This window comes from Thamnophis elegans, chromosome 8 (genome assembly GCF_009769535.1).
Source record: "Thamnophis elegans isolate rThaEle1 chromosome 8, rThaEle1.pri, whole genome shotgun sequence".
Taxonomy (NCBI): domain Eukaryota; kingdom Metazoa; phylum Chordata; class Lepidosauria; order Squamata; family Colubridae; genus Thamnophis; species Thamnophis elegans.
Window position 1 is genome coordinate 63,211,799 of NC_045548.1, and position 24,649 is coordinate 63,236,447.

Below are 24,649 nucleotides of genomic sequence, written 5' to 3' on the forward strand. Positions count from 1 at the left end.
AAAGGACAACGTGTCAAGCAAATAAAGATGGGAGGGTGTGACAAATCTGCGAGTTAGCCTTTGAATTCTGGGTAAAGGGAAGGATGGAACATGTCCCTGGTTGTCTGCAAGGTTAAGAGTAGCCAGAGCAAACAGATTTAGAAGAGTTTAAGAAGAGGAACACATTAACCCTTTTAACAGACTGACTAGGAGTAATTTAATATTTTCTGCCAGGATATGCCATGCCTTTGGGGGAGATAATCACTGCTCCTTTCCATCAGGACACTTATGACCTCTGAGCATATGCTTGCCCTAAAGCAAGGATATGCCCAGAAAGAAGGCAGGGGTTAGGTCTACCTGATGGGGATTGAAAAAAAATCTGGCCACTCCTTAAATGTCTGGTAACAATATTTTCTGTATTTCTTTGCTGCTATCTATAGAGATTTTCTCCCAAAGCTGCTTCTGGATCCTACTGTTTCCCATGACCAATATACTCAAACATATTTTTTTTATTTCAGCCAAACTGCAGGCAGACAGAAGTGGACCTTCTAGCACACCAAGTTTTATTTTCAGATTGAAACAAAGCACATTTTTTGCTTTATGCACACCAATACAAAATCCTAAAAAACTTATATTACCCATTAGCGTCTAATTTCAAAAGCGCCATCTTCTGTCACTTTTAAATAAAATAACCACACCAGAGACCAATACCTGTACATTTTTTCCATCTATTTTTTTGTAGAATTTAAATGCTTTTCATTTGTGGGCATTTGGTATACTCTATTTCACTTGCCATAAACTTTATAATATTTAAAGATAGGTTGCATGAGATCCAGCTGATCGGTAGTTAACTAATTTTGTTGCAGAGACCCAAGTAGAAACTGAACCCTTGGACAATTCTTTATGGTCACCATATAATTTTTATTCCTAAATCCAAATGTGATTTTATTGTGTCTATTCTTTGAGAGTCTCTTTATGATGTCTTTGGAGATATTTAAATGCACTAAATAAATCAGTCTTTAGGCTAACTGTTCAACCTGAATGTCTGATTATAACTCCCAGAATAAGGACACTACCAGCCTTTGGCCATGCTGACTGCACTTGTAGATGTTAAGTAAACTAATTATGAAAAAGTTGGCTTCAGCACTCACATTATTGCATATAATAAAGTTCTTGTTTATCAAAATCTATTATCCTGATACTTTTAGAAGCACACATGAAGATACAACTACAATAAACTTGGAAGGTTTCACATACACAAAAAAGGAGAATGTGTGTATATTAATAGGAAGCTTACAGAGCTAAGAATTTTGCCTTGAATCTAAGTAAAATGATTTTACTTTTTTTAAAAATTGATGTCAAGAAATCAACAAGCAGAAAATATTTTGATGGATATTCAGACTTTCTACCTAGCCACTCATGCAACTTCTTCCTTGCTAGTCTTACATTTATTACATTTTTAAAATCTTGGACTTCCTCCAAGAAGGTAAATAAAAAAGGTAAATAAAGATCTGGATCAATTCATTGAAATAGCTAAATTTGATGTGACAGTCAAACTACAGGAGTGAAAGAAAAGGTACAGAGGTGTGGGGAGAAAGAATATAAAGAAAACAACAACAAGAGATTAGCTTTTTATCAGATAGCTTGGGAGCATCTGTAACAATAAAGGAAAATTCACTTACCAAGTGAGCAGGACAGAACATTAAGTCTAATAAAACTGCTTGGCACTCCAAGAAAGCATTTCAAGCAAGCACAAAAGCAATATCAAATCAAACCAAAAACAATGAGCTGTTTTAAATAAATGGAGAAAAGATGGAACATTTTCAGCAACAAAAACAATTAGTTAACTTAGACTTGGTCCAACTTATTTCCAAGTAAATTTATGCTAAACTGGTATAAAATTAGTTTCAACTTCTTTAAACTTATTTGATATTACAATTACTTTTTGTCAGTCATGAAATGGAGATTTGTTCTATCTACAAACAATGGCCATTTAGAATTCATTGTTATCTTTGTTATATACCTTATTTTTTTCTACTAAGTTTACTGTTGAAGTAAGAAACCCATCTATAACAACAGCACCAAAAATCTTTGGGACTTCAAATTTTGAAAATTATATTCTAATGATGCTACATTTCTTTTATATTAACAAAAAGAATTTCACTTAAAACCCACATATTTCATACAAATTTTAAACACTTGGTATACATGTTAATTTTGAAAAAACAATTACTTTATGAAAGAAAACAATTAAACCTTATCTTACAGCATTATATAAAAACCAAGGCACTTAAACTGTGTTTTTTAGAATGAAAGCAATATTTTAATGTGCCTAATTTTTAAATAAATATCAACTATATAAAAATTCACAACATAGCCACAGCTCAAATACGAACGAAGTTAAAAGTAAAGCTCTTAATTCTGCTTTTCAAATATCAGATTTTAGCTTTGTTCAACATACTTCAATTTAAAAGTTTTCTCAGCTGTCCAGGCTAAAAGGATTTTAATGTATATAATCTTTGGTTAAGGCTTTTTCCACAACTTATCAGAATAACTAACAAATGGAACATTCAGCACATTTATTACCACAAATATTTAAACTTTAGTTCAATGCACTTTAACAAATTAGTATTTTTTTAAAAAATCATCATACGTATATAGAATACCTACATCTGATTCCTGCCTACATCATTTTTGAAAAAGAAAAGTTAAATTTTCCGCTCTTGTTCTTTTTTTTTTCCTCGGGGAGACATCTTTTTTCAATTTAGTAGTTAAAAAAATAAAAATTAATAGCACATTATTTTCCCCACACAAACAACAGCCATTAAGAGTTGGTGATGGTTTGAATTAACATTTTATGCCAAAGGAAATAAAAAGATTGTTAAATACCTGCTTGTCTCATAAGTTATAAAATGTGTGCATTTTCTGTTTTGCCCTTTCTGTACAATATATCAATCATAGAGTATACCACTGTCTTTCGTGTAATCATGAGTAACGGAAAGGTAGTTACTTAGTTGGGACACATGGGCTACTATGGGAAAACTTAACAGACTATTATTAGAGCAAAAAAAGCGTATATTACAATGAAGATGAAGAAAAGAGATAAAAAATAAGATTGACAGAAGCAAATAACCATTTGCAGGGCAACAATAATTTTTAGTCTTTCTTCTCAAATCAATCAAGAGGGATACTTGTTCACTTGCCTAAAACTAACGTCACAATATTTTAGCAGCCTCATTAAAAAGAGACAGCATAACATTCCATGATTCTTCTCAATTACCTAAAGAAAGAAAATGGCAAAGTGATACCCATAATCCACAATTATTTTAGGTATATCCAGTAGCCTAAATTCATAATAGAGAAATTCTTTTTTCCCTCTTTCAAGACTCAGGATGTTCTTTAGCATATAACAGAACAATAAAATTAACAGAAATCAGTTGTAATACTAATAACAGAAATAAGTATATCATATAAATAATTTTTCTCTTACTTTAAACAAAGTATTACAGAATGGACTTGTATAATGAAATGTGACCTGGAAATTAAATACTTGTAAAAAAATAGGACACATTGAGAGGGGAAAAAAACAGAAGAAAAGAAAAACTGAATCATGAAAAATTAAACTGAGCACAGCAAGTAACTCTTGACTAAAAAAAATTATGCGGGTCACATATAAAACTTTAAATCAAGAAAAATTATATGTTTCTTCTCATGCAAACTTTTAAAGACAGCATTCATAAATAGGCTAACAATGTAAAAAGATTAATTAGGATAATTTTATGTATTACAGCTGTTAAAGATGAGTCCTAAAAGAGTTTAATTATATACATAATGTACCCACATCCCATGATGTTTGCATTAAAGCACTTAAAAAAAACTGGATATTTTTATGCCATGTCAAATTGCTTTTATACCCTCCTCAAGAGCAAACAGTTATTGAGCTTAGAAACAATGGTGAAGGGGGGAAAAAGGAGGACAAAATTCTGAAGCTTGCCTCCCTGACTGCAATATTTTCAATCCATAGGATATGAACAAACTGCATTTAAAAGTGTTCCTTTCTAAATAGACACAATGTCTTACTTTAAGATTTTGGGTTATGAAGAGATTTTTGCTACAGTTTAAACACCATTTACATATTTTGGCAATATCCAGAAACAAACTTCGGGCAAACACATGCAGTTTAAGGAGAAACTGAAAACCTAACAATGTTTCCAACACAGTCTAAAAATAAAGGAAAATTAGCTAGCATGTTGTAGACAATACTGAGGATTAAATGTTAAAAGATAACTTTGAAGTTATTTCAGAGATACTATTTCATAATATAATGTAATGCTTCTGTTGGTCTCTTCATAACTTGAATTGGTTTTGTTTTTTTCCATAGTGAATAACTTGATGGAATTACTACCGTTCATCCCCAAATGTTATTATAGAGGTAGCAAGGCTGACATCAGGAAGGCAAAGGGAGAAATCAAACCTAATGAATTATTTGAAATATTTATAATTTATTACTTGCTTTAAAGGAAGTATATGGGCACTAAAAAGATCCAAACAAGGTTTTCTGAATGATTCAGAAGCTCCGCAACTTCTCCGTTATAAAAACTGATACGTAATAAGATATAAATCAGCAATCAAGAAATGGGAGTAATGGCAGAAATGTCTTTGTGATGTCCTACTAGGGTTAAAATTGCAAGATTAGAACTTGAAAATGAGTTAATCCAATTTTCCAAGCCAACTTGACATACTAAATAAAAAAGACAACTTGAACCACACACTTATGCATGGAAATAGCTTTTTCCAAGGAGAACTGGAAATCAAAGTCAACTGACTGAAATGTCAACTTTCAACCAATTCTCTCCTGAATCATCAAAATGTTTTTTTCAGACAAATTTATACTGGACTTTGTCTACAGGCTTTAAATCATTCGTCCTTTGTCTAAATATTAGTGGGGGAAACAATTGTTTTGAAGCACAGCTTCCATCTCGCTGAAAAGAGAATATCTCCTTGCATTTGATACTGAAATCAGCAAAAATACATCCTAATCAATAAGGCTCATTTCATTTAAAACTAAAGGAATCTGATTGAAGGGCCTGACAATAAATTGTTGGACTGAAGTTAATACAATGGGCTTATTATACTATTTACTGAAGGTGATAACATAAAACATGTCTGAACTTTAACAGATGAAAATAGCTTCCTCTTCCTTCCCGATGCCTTATATCATGGTTAACAGCACAAATGAAAAGTAATTGCTTTTAAGCTGCCTAACAATGCCCCCTAATGGATATTTCAATAACTATCTCACTTTAAAAAATAATAATACTATACCCAATCTCTGTGTTTATTATAATTCTGCTACAGTCTTGCTTAATTACCTGAAACAGATTTATTTTGTACCTCATCAAGTAAAAGGTGTGCAGCAGATGAGCCCAATTCATAGAAGTAAATCTAATGGACGTACATGAGAAAATAATCCCACTTGAAACCTTTTCCAGCCTGAAGGAACAACTAAACTAGCAAATTAAATGAGAATTTATTCCAGATTTATTGTCTATTCTTTTTGAAGTAATTCAGAGAAGGTAAACATATGCATTTTTAAAAAGTTCACAGTGAGAAATGAATCGTTGTTCCTTAAGGACTGCAACTGAGTTCTTTACTTGTAGAGACTGAAGTAGAAGAAAAAGAACCAAGTAGGTTCTTTCTTCTTCTTATATTCAGGTTTATCTTCTTATATTCAGGTTTATCATTATTAGATCAAAAGAAAGGAACATTTACATGCTACTTAATATCATGTTAGGTATGTAAGTCAGTGGTTCCCAAACTTGGCAACTTTAAGACTTGTGGACTTCAACTCCCAGAAGCTCTGCTGGCTGGAGAATTCTGGGAGTTGAAGTCCACAAGTCTTAAAGTTGCCAAGTTTGGGAACCACTGATGTAAGTAGTCCCTATGGCCTATTGAGGAGCAAGCTGTCTTGATCTTGAGGAGTCCTTTCATACCATTTCCAGAATATTTCATCCCCGTAACTGGCTTCAGGTGTGCTGAAATGGTCTCAAACCTGCAACATCACTGTTCATCTTGCCTATTATTATTTGGCATTCCATTGTTTGCAATACCGTCTCCTTGACCTTTTTAAAAAATAGATGACATCTTTATCATGTTAGGCATTTGCCTCATCAGTAAGTTACGGTCACTTCTCCAACAATTCCTTCTCTTCCCAATTCATGCAGAGCCAAGAAGATGACAGAGTATCATCGTCTGTCTAAGCAATCCTGCACAACAACAGATGTGAAAATGAATGTGACCCATCAATCACTCCCGAGAACAGGCAGAAAGAACCAGCAACAAGGCATCAAAATTACTGTGGTGTAGCATATATGCTTGTTCAGGAAAGCCTGTCTGCAGAATCTATTAAGTGGCATTTTTGTTTGAGAGCTAGGGGACAAGTTCTAAAAAGGCTGGGGTCAACCCTGCAGCCATCTTGGAAGGTCTTCAAGGTTGCCACAGCCAGACTGGATAGAGCTGTGGGAAAGGGAAGAGAGAGTAGATAGCTGCGTAAATACGTAGCCAAAATAACATTCTTCTGGGAGCCAAGGATCCTCTCACCAGCACCTGGCGGGCCATGGATGGGAGTTACCTGGGCTTAGGACTGTGACCTGATTGTGGCATGTGAGGGTTGTATGTAATGAGGAGAACTTTGGGTTCTGAATCAGGTGGGGAAAACTCAGGGAGCTTCAGAGTCGGGTTTTCATCAACCGTGCTAATATGACATGCCTAATCAATCTACGCTTTGAAGAAGCCCCTGGCCTTAGAATTTTGATTTCATCTGGGCTTTTACTTGGAACCTTGACAGCTGGAAGTTCTCACACAGTGAATAGAATAGAATAACAGAGTTGGAAGGGACCTTAGAGGTCTTCTAGTCCAACCCCCTGCCTATGCAGGAAACCCTATACCATTTCAGACAAATAGTTATCCAACGTCTTCTTGAAAACTTCCAGTGTTGGAGCATTCACAACTTCTAGAGGCAAGTTGTTCCACTGATTCATTGTTCTAACTGTCAGGAAATTTCTCCTTAATTCTAAGTTGCTTCTCTCCTTGATTAGTTTTCACCCATTGCTTCTTGTCCTACCCTCAGGTGCTTTGGAGAACAGCTTGACTCCCTCTTCTTTGTGGCAACCCTTGAGATATCAGAACACTGCTATCATGTCTCCCCTAGTCCTTCTTTTTATTGAACTAGACATGCTCAGTTCCTGCAACCGTTCTTCATATGTTTTAGCCTCCAGTCCCCTAAATCATCTTTGATGCTCTTCTCTGCACTCTTCCAAAGTCTCCACGTATTTTTTACACTGTGGCAACCAAAACTGAATGCACTATTAACACTTCATGGATCTTGATTCTATCCCTCTCTTTATGCAGCCTAGAACTGTGTTGGCTTTTTTGGCAGCTGCTGCAGACTGCTAGCTCATATTTGAATGGTTGTCCACTAGGATTTCAAGATCCCCCTCATACTTATTATTATTGAGCAAGGTACCATATATACTGTACCTGTGCATTTTGTTTTTCTTGCCTAAATGTAGAACCTTATTCAAATTGTGCTCAATTCTTTTCTAGAACAATGTGAGAGAATGGATGGGCACACATCAAAATGCCTCTCCGAACTCACAAATAAGAACAAAGGTTAGGGCAGATAATAGATTGCCTTTGATTGTGGGAGCTACACTCTATTATCATGGCTAAGTAACTGTTGAGAGGCCTGTCTTCCGTGAATAAAGTATCTCTTGTACAGAACATGAATATGCACAGCATTTACAAGGTAGTAGTTATTCAATGCCAGGAGCTGCTAAATGCACCACTGATCTTTGAAATCAACATTTCACCACTTATCTGACACAGCAATTCCATGTATATCTACTTACAAGGAAGTACTATCTACAGTGGGGCTGATTCTCAAATGAATTGTGTAAGATGTTGCCTGAACTTACAAATGAAGTGGCATTTTTGGTGTGGAGGGACTGAAATGATAATACTTTGTTCTTTGCTCCATCAATCTAACTCTTTTGGTTGGAACTGTAATTCCAAGAACTGTAGCTTGTCTGGGAATTGAAGATTGTATTGCAATCTGGTGGGAAATTCATCACTGAATCAATAACAGCACAACACAAAGCATTTACTGACATAATTGTGCAAATTGAAATTTATATCCCATGATCTTTGCTGCTGCTTATTGCATTCCCCTTTCCGGGATATGGCAGAAACTTCATTTTATGAGCTCGTTTTTTACACTGTCATATTGCTTGTTTGGGGATTATTATTTTAATTGTGATTTTGGCAGAGATTTCAACTTCCTACCTAAAGAGGATTAAGAATATATATATGTATATCCATCCTCATGAATCATCCATCACCTCTTTAATACTTTAGTATAACCAAGAAGCACAGTTGTTGCAGCTTCTGTTCATGTATACATATCTAGGTCTATTGATATCACCTCATCTATTATTGCTTAAAAAAATGGGTAAGCATGAGACCCATGCCAGGGATTAAAATATACCTCACTGATCATTGTTTGATTTATGTAATTTATTCAAATGTCTTGTTTTAAGATACTGCAGAAGGATAACGAATGGTGGATAGATTCAGTCCTAACAATTAAATCACGATGCCAGCCAGAAAATTCACAAATCATCCTTGGTAGAAAGCTAAGTTGAATCCTGAAGTGCCCCCATTCTACAATGGACAATGGATCACATCAACAGAGAGGCATCCCTCAGATTCTTTTTGCCTTTTCATCACTGCCTCAGTGATTTTTAGAAATACCACGTTGTTATTAAGCTCATTTTAATTCAATCCACTTGTCTGGAAGGTCTCTCGGTTTCCTCTCATTTCCAACAGTCCAGCTATGAAATGTATAAAAGGAGTAACATAAATCTAACAAATTTTTAAAAATCCTTTCATCCAGAGTTATTATCCATTTGTTTGGAGCTTATAACTATTTCTGGGTTCCAAAATATTTAAAAATAGTTTTTTTTAAAAAAAGTACAAGTATCACAGAATTCCAAGAATTGCCTGGGATTGGTTTGGCTCTTTAGCCTGCACTTTTAATCCTATCCAGCATGTTCCCTCTTCCATTCTGGTTTGTAGCCTTCACTTCCATAGTTGGTTTCCTTCTTTCCCTTTTGCTGGATGAAACGTTACTTCGTGGGATGAAAGCTCTGATGGTGAAGCAATGACACACACGACACATAGTGACACATCATGCCTTTTTTGCTGACATGTGGGGCTTATAGAATAGAATAGAATAACAGAATTGGAAGGGACCTTGGAGGTCTTCTAGTCCAACCGCCTGCTTAGGCAGGAAACCCTATACTCATGATGGCCAACCTATGGCACATGTGCCAGAGGTGGCACGCAGCACCTTCTCTGTGGGCACACGAGCTGTCTCCCCAGTCCAGCTCTGCTGCGTATGTGAGTGCGCCTCCTGCCAGCCAGGTGATGTTTGGGTCTCTGCCACGCATGCGCAGAGGGGGTGCACACCTGCATGTGGGGTGTGTGCACATGTGTGGGGCCTACGCATGCATTGTATTTTGGGGGTTTGGGTTCACTTTGGGCACTCAGTCCAGAAAAGGTTAGCCATCTCTGCCCTATACCGTTTCAGACAAATGGTTGGCCAATCTCTTCTTAAAAACTTCCAGTGTTGGAACATTCACAACTTCTGGAGGCAAGCTGTTCCATTGATTAATTGTTCTAACTGTCAGGAAATTCCTCCACAGTTCTAGGTTACTTCTCTCCTTCATTAGTTTCCACCCACTGCTTCTTGTCCTGCCCTCAGGTGCCTTGGAGAATAGTTTGACTCCCTCTTATTTGTGGCAACCCCTGAGATATTGGAACACTGCTATCATGTCTCCCCTAGTCCTTCTTTTCATTAAACTAGACATACCCAGTCCTGCAAACGTTCTTCATATGTTTTAGTCTCCAGTCCCCTAATCATCTGTGTTGCTCTTCTCTGAACTTTTATGCAGCTTTATTCCTCTCTAGCATTCATCTCGATTGTTCAGTGATGCATTTCCTGCCTCACTAGGCTTTACCTCTATCTGCTCTTATGAGGCACTTCCTGTTGGATATGTATAGTTATATTCTCGGTGGCTTGTACAGTGTTTTAACTGCATTTTGATTAAACAATACACGCTGCAGAGACCCAAAAATCAGCTGGCCGGCAGGAGGCATGCACACATGCACGGTGGAGCTCAGCTGGGGCAATGGCTCGCATGCCAGCAGAGAGGGCTCTGTGTGCCACCTCTGGTACATGTGCCATAGGTTCGCCATCATGGCCATATATGTAAGCAAGCACATGCGGCAAAACCAGAAGGAAGATGAAATAAGTACTGCATGGTCACAAAGATAGGTAAATAAATGTATGATCTCATTCTAGATCACTCATGAGCGCTTTCAGACAAAGCAATTTCTTCCTTTTTGAACAAAAGAAAAATATGACTATGACATCTTTAAAGGACTAGAGTTTTCAACTGCTTTTGATAAAAGTTGAAGGGCTCCTTTTACTCAAATAGATGTGCTATCACAATTTTGACTTACTCATGTTGTTGCTGGCAATCTTATTTATGCTGCAAAATTGCAGTGTGGATATTGCCATTAGGTGGATGTCATTCTGGATTACAGCTGAGCAAGGAGACTGAGTTTAAGCGGCATACAAATGTAACTTACAGGGATTACTATTTAAATATATTCTGAAAATAGATGTGTCAACTACAACTTTTTCCCACTGATTTCCCACTGCTCACTTTTTTTTTCTAGGAAGAGAAAAATCTGGAAATGTAATTTCTTCTAGGACTCTTCTAAAGTATTGAATTCAGAAGTATTCCTTTAATAATCATGTCAAGTTGGCTTTGTTGACCTGGACTGCATTGCCGAATATGATGAGATGTTTCGTGTCAATAATCATTTCTAAAAGATATTTAGTTTTGACGCCACAGTGCCTAAAATAAATTACCAAACGGCAGAGGATTTCCCTTACACACATTGATCTCCATTTAGGTTCGAACTTTACAATTCTTTCTTTAAAGGGCAGCCTGAGTAGCACAAACGTGGAATTTCAATTATCAAATTAGCACCATAAAGAATATGTTACCCACAAGCAATCAGGTCCACCACTGCTGATGTTTTGAAGCGTTATGGGAGAGAGAGAGGAAGGAGAGGTTTGCAAATCTCAGCAGAACTTGGCAGGATTCTGAGAGGTTTATTGAGCTTCTCTGCCATTGATCTCTTCTAGCAATTGCTGGCCTTTCAATCTTCTGCAGCAGAGCTCATGTTAGGCTGAATCCTGGAATCTTCCTACTTTATATTGCCAAAGCACAGTTAATATAACCACACACCCCTTACTTGGTCATTATGCCCTTTTCTTTGCTCGTCCTCCACTCAGCCAGTTTTTTTCGAGATTGGAGGGGGGGGGTATTCCTGCCATAGATCCAAGTGGATCACTTCTAGAAAGCTGGTGAAATGTATCTAGCACCACGGTAACTATGAATGTTGTTGTATTTTAAATTGTTGTTTGTCTTATTTATTCCCTTTCCCCTTTTTACTGTAAGCCGGCCGGAGTCCTCCGGGAGTGGGCGGCATACAAGACTAATAAACTCAACTCAACTCAACTCAACTCAAACTTAAAAGCTGCTAGCAACCCTAGGAGTTAATAACACCAGCAGCAAATTTGCCAGTGTCATGACCCATCCTTCTATATGTGATATTTTGTAACTTTGATGCTGGGACTCGGTTTCTGAAAATGGGTGCTAAGCAAGCAGTTGGTTTCTCACCTAAACCAATGAAGTAAGATGACTGCTGAGAGAAGTTGTAAGGGGAGATCTCAAAGGGGGGAAAAAAAACTGTTTAGAAAGAACCAAAACAACAGAATAATGACCCAAGAAAATTACCAGATTCTTCTTCGTGTTTTATTCTCAGACCTGCCAAGAAACGATTCCGGCAGTCACTACTGCCTCTTTGCTTGTGGTTGTGCCATGCCTGAGTTTGATGCGCACTGTGCGCACTTGCGTAATGCAATAAAAATGCACAAAAAACAAAATGGCGTCACCCCTTGGGGCATGGCAAGTTTGGGTCGCTGCTGGTTCCAGTGCCCCAGGCCGCCAAAATCACTACCGGTTCAGCCAAACCGGTCCGAACCAGTAGGAACCCACCACTGACATACCGCCTTGCATGATCTCACACTACTTTAGACCTCTGTTCTCTGCATATTGAGGCATGGACAAGATCTGCAACAAAAGGCTTTGCAAATGGAGGGAAGGCCTTCCCTCTATTTGCCGTTTCCTTGACGAAATCTTCGGGGGCGAGACCTTCCAGGGAGAGGGAAGAATGAAATATGTCAGTGAGTTGGGGGAAGCCTTGCATAGTTGGATCCCCATGCTTTTCCCCATTCTGAGACACCATGTGCACCTAATGAGCTGCGCAGTCAATTAGCAAATGCATGGGCGAAGACAGGGAGTTTTCATGTTCATTTAATGCAGGGGTGTCAAACTCAAGGCCCAGGGGCTGGATCTGGCCCAAGGGATGCTTAGATCTGCCCCGCGGGACTGATCTGGAAACAGCAAACGACTGGCTCATGGGCCTGGCCCTCCCAAACTCCATTTTCACTGGCAGAGGGTTGCAGAAGGCCGTCGCAGCCAAAAATGGAGCTCGGGACTCTGTATTCGCTGGCAGAGTGCTCAGGCCACCACAGGCCTCCCCAATACGAGTGATGTCGAGTTGGCCACGCCCACCCCAGCCTTCCGAGGTCAAACACCAACCCTGATCCAGCCCTCAATAAAATTGAGTTTGACACCCCTGATTTAATGTGATTCACTTCAAGGAATCCTCGAGTTACAAATCTAATTGGCAAGCTCCATTACATTCGTAACTGGAGGATTACCTGTACAGAATGAATTAGCTTAAAATGGGCTCCAAGAATTCACTGAACATTTACATTCTTGGAATAGGGAATCACAATGATTATCTGTATATAAACAGACTTATCAGATCCAACTCCGGTATAGGTAGAGTTCAGCAACAACATTACAGGGAGAAAGAGATATAGGTAAATGTGCCATTGGCCATGAGACCTGGGATTGATAAGACGAGAAACTGTTTACTATTTTTGTACATAAAGGTAAAGGTTGCCCCGCACATGCGTGCTAGTCATTTCCGGCTCTAGGGGGCAATGCTCATCTCCATTTCTAACCCAAAGAGCCAGTGCTGTCTGAAGACATCTCTGTGGTCATGTGGCTGGCATGACTAAATGCCAAAGGCACACGGAACACTGTTACCTTCCCACCAAAGTGGTCCCTATTTTTCTACTTGCATTTCTACATGCTTTTGAACTGTTAAGATTGGCAGAATCTGGGACAAGTAACGGAAGCTCACTCAGTTACGTGGCACTAGAGATTCGAACCACTGAACTGCTGACCTTCTGATCGACGATCTCAGCGTCTTAGCCACTGAGCTACACTATTTTGGACATAGGTTATCCTAAATGATTACCTTCATCAAAGTCAGCATCGTCTTCTGTGTGCTGAGGGAATGGGAAGCAGTTGGTGATTTCAAGTCTATCATCCACTACCAAGCCTAGCAGCACGCCCTGAACCACTTCATTCCCTTGGCCTTCTTCATGATAATGCTTGATGATCTTCAGCACCACCTGAAAAAGAAATGTTAAATTAGGACAATTTCATTTGAGATGGGAGACCCAGTTCATCTATAGTAACAGTCTGTTTTCCAACAACTCTTTTTAAAAAACCACCTTGCTTTAGCTATAAATTGAATGTTACATTCTGCTCTGACCCAGCCTTCACAAGTAGTGATAAGATATTTACTCATGAATAAAACAACCAGTTTTTATAACAGGGCAATAACAGTTTTTTATTCAAATGTAAAAATCAAATGTAATTAGTCCCAACAAACCTGGATTTAGCCAAGAAATCCAAGTTGCTTGATGTATGCTAGAAATGAAAGGATGTCTGCGACAATTAGCCACTCCCAAACCCCTTCTATTTATTTCCCAGCCAAGGAGATGCTGACTATCGTCTACGTTTACCTCCCTCTGAGAGCCAGCTTACTGATTTCCTCTCCTTTCCTCTCTGCACATGCGCGCATCTGGGATAGGCTCTATCTGTTCCTCCCCTCACTCAGCTCAAGCCCCGAAGACAACTGCCTCTACATCTGGGGGAGGATGGAAGGTCCAAACTCTGCCTCTGTTGCTGTTTCCTTATCAGAGCCTTCCGAAGACTTCAAAGCTGGCCCAGGGTCTCCCTCCTCCTCCTCCACATCTGACTCTGCAGCTAACTGTGCTGGCAACCGAGAGGCCACAACATATTCTTCCAAGATTGGTCATGTAGCATAACATATTTAGATGACTAATAAAACAAGATAAGTGTTTAAGGATCACAGAAATGTTTCTATGGCATCAGATGAATTTATCTCTGCATATATGTATTCTGGGGAAGAAATGGTGGACTATGGATAGTTCAGTGAAAATCAGAAATGACAACAATGGCAGCATGAAGAGCCAGCAAGTAGATCAGTTCTTCAATAATTCCTCTCTGGACAAGGAGAGAACTTGAGATCACCCACAAATGTTCTATACAGCTGCTTCTCATGAGGACTTCACAAGATAGCTGTCTCTGTTGATTTACAGCTCTAGAAGACAAGGGAATAACTACCCTGCTGAAACCATGGATGGTGCCATTGAAAGGACACTAAGTTTGTAATTTTCTAATCCCTTTTGAAAATTGCTTGTTAACTGTTCTTAGCTATTAGGAACCTTTGGCTAAACAGGTTTACAGCATCAGATGAGTTTTCTTCAATCCTCACTGAATGAAGCTTTTACTACATTTGTCTTTCTTTTCTATTGTTTTTTCTATCCATTTACTGCAGCTTCTCTTTATTTTTTACCTTTTATTAGAATAAAAATAAGTTTTTACTGTTGTAATTATAATATTTAAGAATATTATTTTTTTTAAAAAATCTAAAAATGTGGGAACTGGAAGTAAATCTTCTGTTGCTAAATATTCCTACTCAAGATCTAAGTGATGCCCGGGCGGGTTATGGTTTTCCATTTTTCATCCATTCAAAACAATCAAAAAGCATTCTGTATTCAAACTGCATCCATTCACCTGATGGCTTTTAACAGGTTTCCTTTAGATTTTTCTTTCTGCAGTTTTTCACAAGCAACAATTTGAATTTGTCATTTTGTACATTTAGAGTAGTCAACCTGGTACAATGCGATCAACATCATCCAGTGGAACTAGTACAAGGGTTAGCAACCCACGGCTCTGGAGCCACATGTGGCTCTTTCATCCCTCTGCTGCGGCTCCCTGTTGTTCAAAATATGCTTCACAACTGCCAATGTGCGACACCGGTTGGGACGTGATTTATTGAGCTTTTCACCCCCCCAGAAGGCCAACTATGGCTAAAGCAACGAAAAACTTCAGAAGAAAATAGAAATAGTCAGGCATGGGAAGGGGTCCAAATGGCTTTTGAGTGTTTAAGGTTGCCGACCCCTGAACTAGTAGATAAGAGACAGCAAATATTCCAGCACTTCCAAAATTGATATTAAGAGCAACTCTAGTATCAGTTCACTTACTAACATCTATGGGGAGAATTTTTTTTTTTTACACACAAATGTTATTTGGGGGCATGGTCTATATAGGTTAACATGTTAAAAATATTAACATGTTATATCTAAATGGAATTTAGGCTCAGAAAGACCCAAAATCAACAAGGATGGGAAAAGCATTCCAAAATAACCCAATCACAAAGTTTTTGCTCCAGCAATTCAGAGACAAAGTTTCTGCTTGACTAATCATAAAGAAGCTGTTTCATTCAGCTCTTCTAGATTTTAAGAGGCAAAGATGACATTTTTTTAATCTTTAAGATGAGAAAATGAGAAATGTCACCATCCCAGTGTAAGAGTAATCCTTACAGAAACTGTGAAGAGCCTTTACAGAAATGTTTCTGGAACATGCGCCCTGGGAAATTAGTTCTTTGAGCTGCTACGAAAATGAGTATTCAGTATCATTATCTACACAGTCGTCAAAATGAACAAGCTAATAGCAGCTTTGTCCAACCTGATGCTACCAGATGGAAGCCACCAGAGATTTCTGCAATCACAGAATCACCGAACTGGAAAGAGCTACCAAGTCTTCAAACCCAATGCTCTCTAATCCGTGCCACCCCCCAAGCAGCTATTCAGATTAACACACACATTGGACATGACTTTCAGGCTCTGTCTGAATGCACCCAGTCAGCGATGGAGGCTTGCTCACCTTTCTAGGCACGGTATTTTTCAGAATATAAGACGCACCTTTTTCCCTCAAAAAAGAGGCTGAAATTCTGGGTGCGTCTTACACACTGAATACAGTATTTTTGGCCTCCTGAAACCCTGTCCCTTCACCAAAATGGCCATGCATAGCCTTTAGGAGGCTTCCAGAGTGCTCCTGGGAGCTGGGGGGGGGGGAGAGATGAGAGAAAAATAGGGCGTTTTTGCCCCCCCCCCCCAGCCAGTCCAGGAGCACTGTACAAGCCCCCTAAAGTCTATGCATGTTCTTTTTTGACCAAAAATGGGCCCGTTTTCATGAAAAAAGGGCTGTTTTGGGGAGGTCTGCAGACTGCAAAAACTTTTTTTTTACTTTGCCTCTTCAAAATCTTGGTGCGTCTTATACTCCGAAAAATACAGTAACCGGTTCCACCAATTATAATTGTCACTTACAGTCCCAATCATTCCCAGCAACATATTTAGTGGAAGGCTGATTCAAAACAGTGGAATTAAGAACTTCCAGATGAACTAGGAAACCTCTTTTGACTGCTTTTTTCTTTGTTACTTTGAACCCAGCTGTTTCAACCTGCCAGTGGCCAGCAGAGCTGGTGGCAGACTCAGACAGTGAGGAGGTTGGGGGGGAACATGGGCCAGTCCTAGAGTCTGAGGAGGGCTCTGATGAGTGCTCTGTGATGGGAGGCAGAGAAGGGGCCAGGGCCGTCCGACAGTTATCAGCTGCCTTTGGAGTCAGAGATCAATGGGGTAGAAGAACAGCGGGAGCCTGTTCCCACTCTGCATTTGTGCAGGGCTGCCAGAAGAAGGGAACAGTTAAGGAACAAGGCCAACTCGGGAGTAAAGGCACAGGTAGATGGTGAATTGCTCCTCCCATAGGGAATAAAGAGGAGCGAAAGGGGAGTGAATTTGCTCATTTAATTAGTGTGAACATGTGTTCGTGACTCAGAGACTCCTTGCCAAGTATTTTCTTGTACAGCCTTGCATTTGGAAGATATTGGCCTGGCAGCTCTCCAAGCCTGATGAGGTCTGTGGTTGTAAATTCACCCTTGAAAGCCTGTTTGCCAGGACTTTGATGGATGTGAATGAGAGGAATTCACATTAGCTTAATAAAAAGGGGTTTTGTCGGGACAAGGAGTCTGCTTCGTGACTTTGTGAAGCCTAGGTCAGAATTCAGAATGCATTACTGTTTAAAATATCTAACAAATATTTACTGTACTGGGATATTTCTAACTACTAGGCTGAATATGCAATTATCCCACTCCACCATTTTAACCTTAAGCATGTGTCTTGAATTAAGATGACAAATAGGTCCTTATCAGAGACAACTCTACCATATTTTCCACATGGTAGTTCAGATAAACTGACAACTTACCAGTAGCATTGAACTACCAAGTCTAATAGTTTCACCACCAGATCAGAACTCTTTAGGGCAAAATATGACAATAAGTACCTCTCTTGGAACAGGGGCCCTCCATCATAAAGTAAAGGTAAAGGTCCCCCTCACACATATGTGCTAGTTGTTCCAGACTCTAGGGGGCGGTGCTCATCTCTGTTTCAAAGCTGAAGAGCCAACGCTGTCCGAAGACGTCTCCGTAGTCATGTGGCCAGCATGACTAAACACCGAAGGCGCACCGAACGCTGTTACTTTCCCTATTTTTCTACTTGCATTTTTACATGCTTTCGAACTGCTAGGTTGGCAGCAGCTGGGACAAGTAAAGGGAGCTCACTCTTTTATGCAGCGCTAGGGATGTGAACCGCTGAACTGCTGACCTTTCTGATAGTCAACCTTAGTGTCTTAGCCACTGAGCCACTATGTCCCCTTTCCATCATAAAGTAAATTTGCATAAGTGTCGACTGGCAACCACACGGAGGAGAGCCTTTTCATTAGTAGCTCCGACCCTTTGGAACGATCTCCCCGTGGAGATTCGTACCCTCACCACCGTCCAGATCTTCCGCACAGCCCTTAAGACCTGGCTAGCCCGTCAGGCCTGGGGATAAAGATTATAATCTGTCCCCACCCGAATGATGAATGAATGTTGTGTACTATTTTACTCTTATGTATTGTTTTGCGTTTATTGTCTTGTACCCTCCCTTCCCTATTTTATGTAAGCCGCCCTGAGTCCCCTCAGGGAAAAGGGCAGCCTATAAATATTAATAAAAAAAAAAAAAAAACCAAGCATAAATCTGGAAGAAAGTATATACAGCAAAAGCTCTTTTTATCACAAAGCTGAGAAATGCATACAACCCACTTTGGCAACCTACAGTTTTCAAAAAGTCTCTACATGTAGCTTTTGATTTACAATCGCAATTGAGCCCAGTTGAGTCTCTCTTGCTAAGTGAGACAGTTTTAAATGAATTTTGCCCCATTTTACGATCTTTTGTGCCACAATTGTTAAGTAAATCACTGCAGTCGTTAAGTTAGTAACACAGTTGTTAATTGAATCTGGCTTCAGCATTGACTTTGCTCGTCAGAAGGTCGCACAAGGTGATCACATAACCTCAGGATATTGCAACTGTCATTAATACATGCCAGTTGCCAAGCATCTGAATTTTGATCACATGACCAATTGGCTTTTTTTTGGGGGGGGGGAGAAACTGGAATTCTTCAATTAGAAGAAATTGGGCCAAAAAAAATCACAAGAAGTTAAAAGTAGTGTTTCTCAACTTTAAGATGTATGGACTACAAATCCCAGAATTCCTGAGAAAGGCTTTAGGAATTCTGGGAGTTGAAGTTCATTTAGCTTAAACTTCCCAAGGTTGAAAAAAGTCTGAGTTAAACTATAATTGATATCCAAAACTGGAAAGATAGAGCAGTTTATATCACCCAGGAGATATAAGCATTAGTACTGGTATCTCTTCAAGCCACCAAACTTCTGTTTTATCAAATGGACTCTAGCTGAATTTCTAATGTCATTTTAAATTTAGAGAAATGAGCCTGAACAAGGAATAATAAATCTGATAAATATATCTCATCTTCAGAAATTATTGGTCTGAAGGGGGGGGAAGCAAGTAACTATATCTGGAGCATCTACTTTAAGAATCTTAAATGTGAGTATCCCATCTTCATCACTAGCATTTTTCAAAACCTGGGAAATACATTTAAGACATTAGCTATGCTATTTTTCTTTAAACTTAGCAACAGCTTAAATTCTGAAATAACTGCCAAAATATTATGTTACGACAAAGCAGCATGTCTTTTTAATTTCTGTGTTCAACTCTCTTCCCTATATGGTCCTAAACCAGGATTCCCCACTCTAGATGTCCTCTGAATCAGTGGTACCCAACCTTTCTAGCTCCATGGACTGGCATTGTTGGCATCATCAGAGGAGGGGGATGGTTTTATGCACAACCTAGATCCCATGCGTGTGCAAATGAAGATTCATGCACTCGCCCACCACTTGCACAGCCCACTTCACAATGGGCCATGGGCCAGTACTGGTCCGGGGCACAAGGATTGGAGATTCCTGCTTTAAATATGTAAATTTTCCACCACAAAAGGATTTCTTTTCTTTTATTAACTCAAGCAAAACATAAATGCAGAAAGAACACACATCTTAAGATTTAATTCATGTGCAACACAAAATCAGTGTTTCAGTGATACATGAATATGATGCAGTAATTTATCTAAAATATTTATAGGCTGTTTTTAGAGTTTGTTGGCAGCTTCCAATATATGCAATGCAATGCTTTAAAGTAATGCATCACAAAAGTACAGTTAAATAGACAAGTATGATGAGCTACAATAAAAGGGTGATTAAGTTTACAATCAAATCAATCATTATAATCTACAATCATACCTCATATAATAATCCAAGAAGATTCATATCCAATATAAAGCAAATGTAGACAAATGTAAAGACAAGGATAGAGAAAACTCGAACAGCATTCTTCAAAATGAAAAAGGTTTGCAGTTATGACATAAGCCTAAGAGATGTTACATCTTTTCTATCCTGCTCTACGGAGTAGAGAGTTTGGTCTCTGACAGAAAACCACTTGAAGAAACTACAAGCATTTGAAATGTGGATTCATAGACGGCTGTTATGTATAAGCTGGGCTGACAAAATCACAAATGAAGAGGTGATAAGGCACCTGGAAAATCGTCAAAGCCATTAAAAAGCAGAAGTTAGACTATTTTGGACATGTGATGCGACAACCAGAAAAATATGTCATACTTCACTTAATTCTCCAGGGAAATATTGAAGGCAAATCAGGTCCAGGAAGAAGAACATCATGGCTTCAAAACCTAATGGACTGGTTTGGACAAAACTCAGCAGCACTTTTTCATGCAGCGGTTGACAAAAATAGGATTGCCAATGTGATCGCCTACGTCCGATGATGGATATGGCACAAGGAGAAGAATAAAAAAAAGACAAATGGGTCTTTACAGTTTGCTGAATTGCCTTCAAAGTTGCAGCGATGTGCATGCCAGCTATGGTTGTTTGAGCACTAATGACCACAGCATCTTCATAGCACAATCCAGCTATCACTGATGTGATTTAAAATCTGTTCTCAGTATTTCTGGGGTTTTTTAGCACAATGATAGCTTGTGCTCATGTCAGTAGAGGGGAAATGATGTAGAAAAACATATGGAGATCTCATCCTGAAAGATTCAGTCTGTTATGCCCAGGCCACTAAAAACTGTTCATCATTGACCAGGGAGCATTACGTCATCAGTCTAATCAATGCAGGTAGTCCTTGGCTTCCGACTGCTTGTTTAGTGACCATTCAAAGCAGTGGTGGGATTCAAATTTTTTTACTACCAGTTCTGTAGGCGTGGCTTGGTGGGCGTGGCAAGGGGAAGAATACTGTAAAATCCTCATTCCCTCCCGATCAGCTGGGACTCGAGACACAGAGAATAGATATGGGTGGGGCCAGTCAGAGGTTGTATTTACCGGTTCTCTGAACTACTCAAAATTTCCACTACCGGTTTTCCAGAACTGGTCAGAACCTGCTGAATACTACCTCTGAATCAAAGGTATGATGGACCCTTAAAAAGGAACATGACACAGATTCAGCATTGTGATAAATGGGCCCCACGCTGCAATCACATGGGCCTGGAAGCTAAATTGTGTGAAGAACAGTCAAGGACTGGGTATGTTTAGCTTAATGAAGAGAAGACTTTCCAAGACTTGCCACAGGGAAAAGGACAATGATTTATACTCCATAGAACCTGAAGTTAGGACAAGAAGCAATGGGTGAAAACTTGTCAGAGGGAGATCCAAACTGCAAATGAAGAGAAATTTCCTGATAGTGAAAACTATCAAGCAACAGCTTAATGGAACAGCTTTTTACAGTTTGCCGCCAGGCATTGATTGGTGCTCTGTCACTGGAGGTTTTCAAGAAAATATTTGACATCCATTTAAGCTATGGTGGAGCAGTGGTTAGAATGCAGTATTGCCAACAGTTTGGCAGTTCCAGTCTCACCGGCTCAAGGTTGATTCAGCCTTCCAAAGTCAATAAAATGAGGTCCCAGATTTTTTGGAAGCAATATGCTGACTCTGTAAACCATTTTGAGAGGGCTGTAAAGCACTGTTAAGTGGTATGTAAGTCTAAGTGTTACTGTCATTTGCAGAGATGGTATGAGGACACCTGTCTTGGGCAGAGGATTAGACTAGAAGACCTCCAAGGTCTCTTCCAACCAAATGATTCTAAAACTCTATAGAATCTAATTCTTTTGCCTGACTTCCTAAGAAAATGTTTTATTCTAGTTTGCTGAGTAAACTATAACTGAGTTCACACAACACTTGCCAATGGCTGAGGTATTCTGTTAAGTTGAAATCCGCCCACCTTAAACTCACCAAGGGCTGAGAAACACTGTTCTATGTTAAATGTCTGTGAAGATTTTCATTCAACCAGGTCATGGTTGTCCCAAAGGTGCTTTTTCAAGAGGCAACTGGACTTTCTGGTTCTTCTTTGAAAACATTTCCCTTCTCATCCAAGAAGCTTCTAAAGATAAAACTCTAGGTGGCCTCAACAACTCGCTGAAAGAATGTGTTGTAGACTGGCGATAGATGATGTTGTATCCCTCTCCCTCTGTTGAGAGAGGGCTGTTCAATTTTGACATAGATGGCTTTTTGACCCCTCTTTCAAACCAGAGGTCCCTTCTGTCCAAAATGTGGACTTTGCTGTCTGCATGAAGCCTAATCCTTTCACTCCCCACCATCCAGTCAGAGCTGAAGAAGTTTCTTGGATGAGAAGCAAAATGCCTTCCATGAAAAACCAGAAAGTCCAGTTGCCTCTTGAAAAAGTACCTTTGGGACAACCATGACCTGGATTGTTAAGTCTATCCCCATTAGGAGACTAGAGTTCTGCAGCAGAAGTTAGTAATGAATAAGCCACTGAACTCACAGCCACCGAAGGTAAAACAAAGAATAGCTTTACTTGCATAACAAAAATAGGATAGTCTCCAAAACCAGACTATAAGCAGTCTTGAAGTATATACACAGTCTATTTACAATACGTTGATGTTACAGTTGCTCAACTCACAATTCACCATGTAGACAGGTACTTTGATTTTTTTCTTGCTGTTTATTTTCAATTCGTGCATCTCCACGTATTGCAATGTCAATGAACCATACTTTTTTCTTTTCAACTATTGTTATGTCAGGTGTGTTGTGGGCCAAGTAACTGTCAGTCTGAATTCTGAAGTCCCACAAGATCTTGACTTTCCCATTCTCTAAAACCTTCTGAACCTGATGTTCCCAGTGGTTTTTGCTGTACTCAAATCCACTTACTTTTGGCACAATTTCCAGTGAATGATCTTAGCAACGCGGTCATGGCATTGTAGGTAGTCAGTTTGTGAAATTTTGCTGCACCCACTGATCAAGTGGTCGACTCTCTCGTCTTTCTCATTACAGAGGCGACATTTGCTGTTGGTGGTAACATGTTGAATTTTTGCCTTCATGCATTATTATTATTATTATTATTATTGTTGTTGTTGTTGTTGTTATTATTATTACTATTTACTTTATTCATCAAACATGAAACCCATCCAATTGAACATTAAAAAATGCATTACAAATACCATTGACTGGTGCTAATGGTTGATACGGTTTGCTGCCAGCATCCTAGGTATCAACCAAGTACCTTCTTAAAATATAAGATGTTCCGAGGAGTGCAGTTTTTTGCAGTTCCGCTGGTGTTATTGCAGGAAGCTGTAATTTGTTGATGTATCTTGTAAAATTATTATTGTTGTTGTTGTTATTATTATTTCATCTCTCCCCCCCCCCTCGCTCTCTCTCAAGGAACCTCGTGTAAAGAAGAGCTCTGCTGCCTTTCCACCCGAGTGCAAAGGCAAACGGGGCTACCCAAGCAGGATGCTGAAGTGGATGGCTGAAACCAAACAAAAAACCACCCCGAATAGCCCATCCCCGTCCCTGCCAGGTTTCCCCTTTCGCTTACCAGCCCGTCGATCTGCACTTGCTTCACCGCCGAGTCCCCCGGGCCCGATTTGCCTTTGGCTTTCCCGCTAACGACCGCGGAAGCTACGGGTCCGCTTCCTTCCTTACGAGACGCCATGGCGAAAAGAAGCAGCGAGCACACCGTATCCGGGAAGGGAAGAAGGGGGGGGGGGGGGTGACGTTGCGCCGGAAAGGATCTTCCGGGTGACGGACTGGAAACACGATCCCGGAATATAAGGTTCCGCTTGGCAGAAGCCCGAAACTCAGTTTAAACCGATTTTTGGATAGGAGAGACCGTGTTAATTTCCCAGTAAAAGACGCGATAGAGTAGGGGTCTCCGAAGTTTGCCACTTTAAGACTCCCCCCCCCCGGCCGCCTGGGGAATTCTGGGAGTTGAAGTCCACAACTCTTAAAGTGGCCAACTTTGGAGACCCCTGCGATAGAGGATAGGATTGCGTCTCACAAATCGGTAATGTTATTAAATGCAGGATGCGAGAAAATCTGCCTGTGTGGGTCGCTGAGTGTGGAAAATCACTTACTGGCACTCCAATCAATCGATTTGGAGTATATTTCGTTTACCCGATTCTGGCAATTGACGACAATTATTCAAGAAAATTATATCCCCCCGAAGATCCAGAAAATTCCAACCCTTAAAAACTTTGAAGAGAAGGTGATGGGGTCAGATTATCAGTAGAGTTTGACACACAGCGGTGCTTTGATTTTTAGATTTGAGGGCCTTGGCTTTATACTGTAATGTTTATTTTATGTTTTTATGTGTGGTATTGTAAGTTTCACAGAGTCACAAGGATTGTGCTGGGCAGCTGTCTACATTAGATGGATGGACGGATTGACGGACGGATGGCCAGACATAGACAGACATGATAGAGAGGTAGATTATATATATATATATATATATATATATATATATATATATATATATATATATATATAT

The 24,649-nt window shown here is 39.5% G+C and overlaps 1 protein-coding gene across 1 annotated transcript in view; it reads right to left on the bottom strand.

Annotated features, from left to right (window-relative positions):
* Positions 1-23,858, bottom strand: part of EIF3H (eukaryotic translation initiation factor 3 subunit H) — an 85,460-nt gene extending 61,602 nt beyond the window's left edge. The window contains exons 1-2 of the mRNA XM_032223110.1: positions 23,699-23,858; positions 13,510-13,666 (exon numbers count right to left, since the gene is read on the bottom strand). Coding sequence (XP_032079001.1) covers positions 13,510-13,666; positions 23,699-23,815 — 274 coding nt within the window. The 5' untranslated portion in view covers positions 23,816-23,858. The remainder of the gene's footprint in view (positions 1-13,509; positions 13,667-23,698) is intronic.
* Between the last annotated feature and the right edge of the window lie 791 nt (positions 23,859-24,649).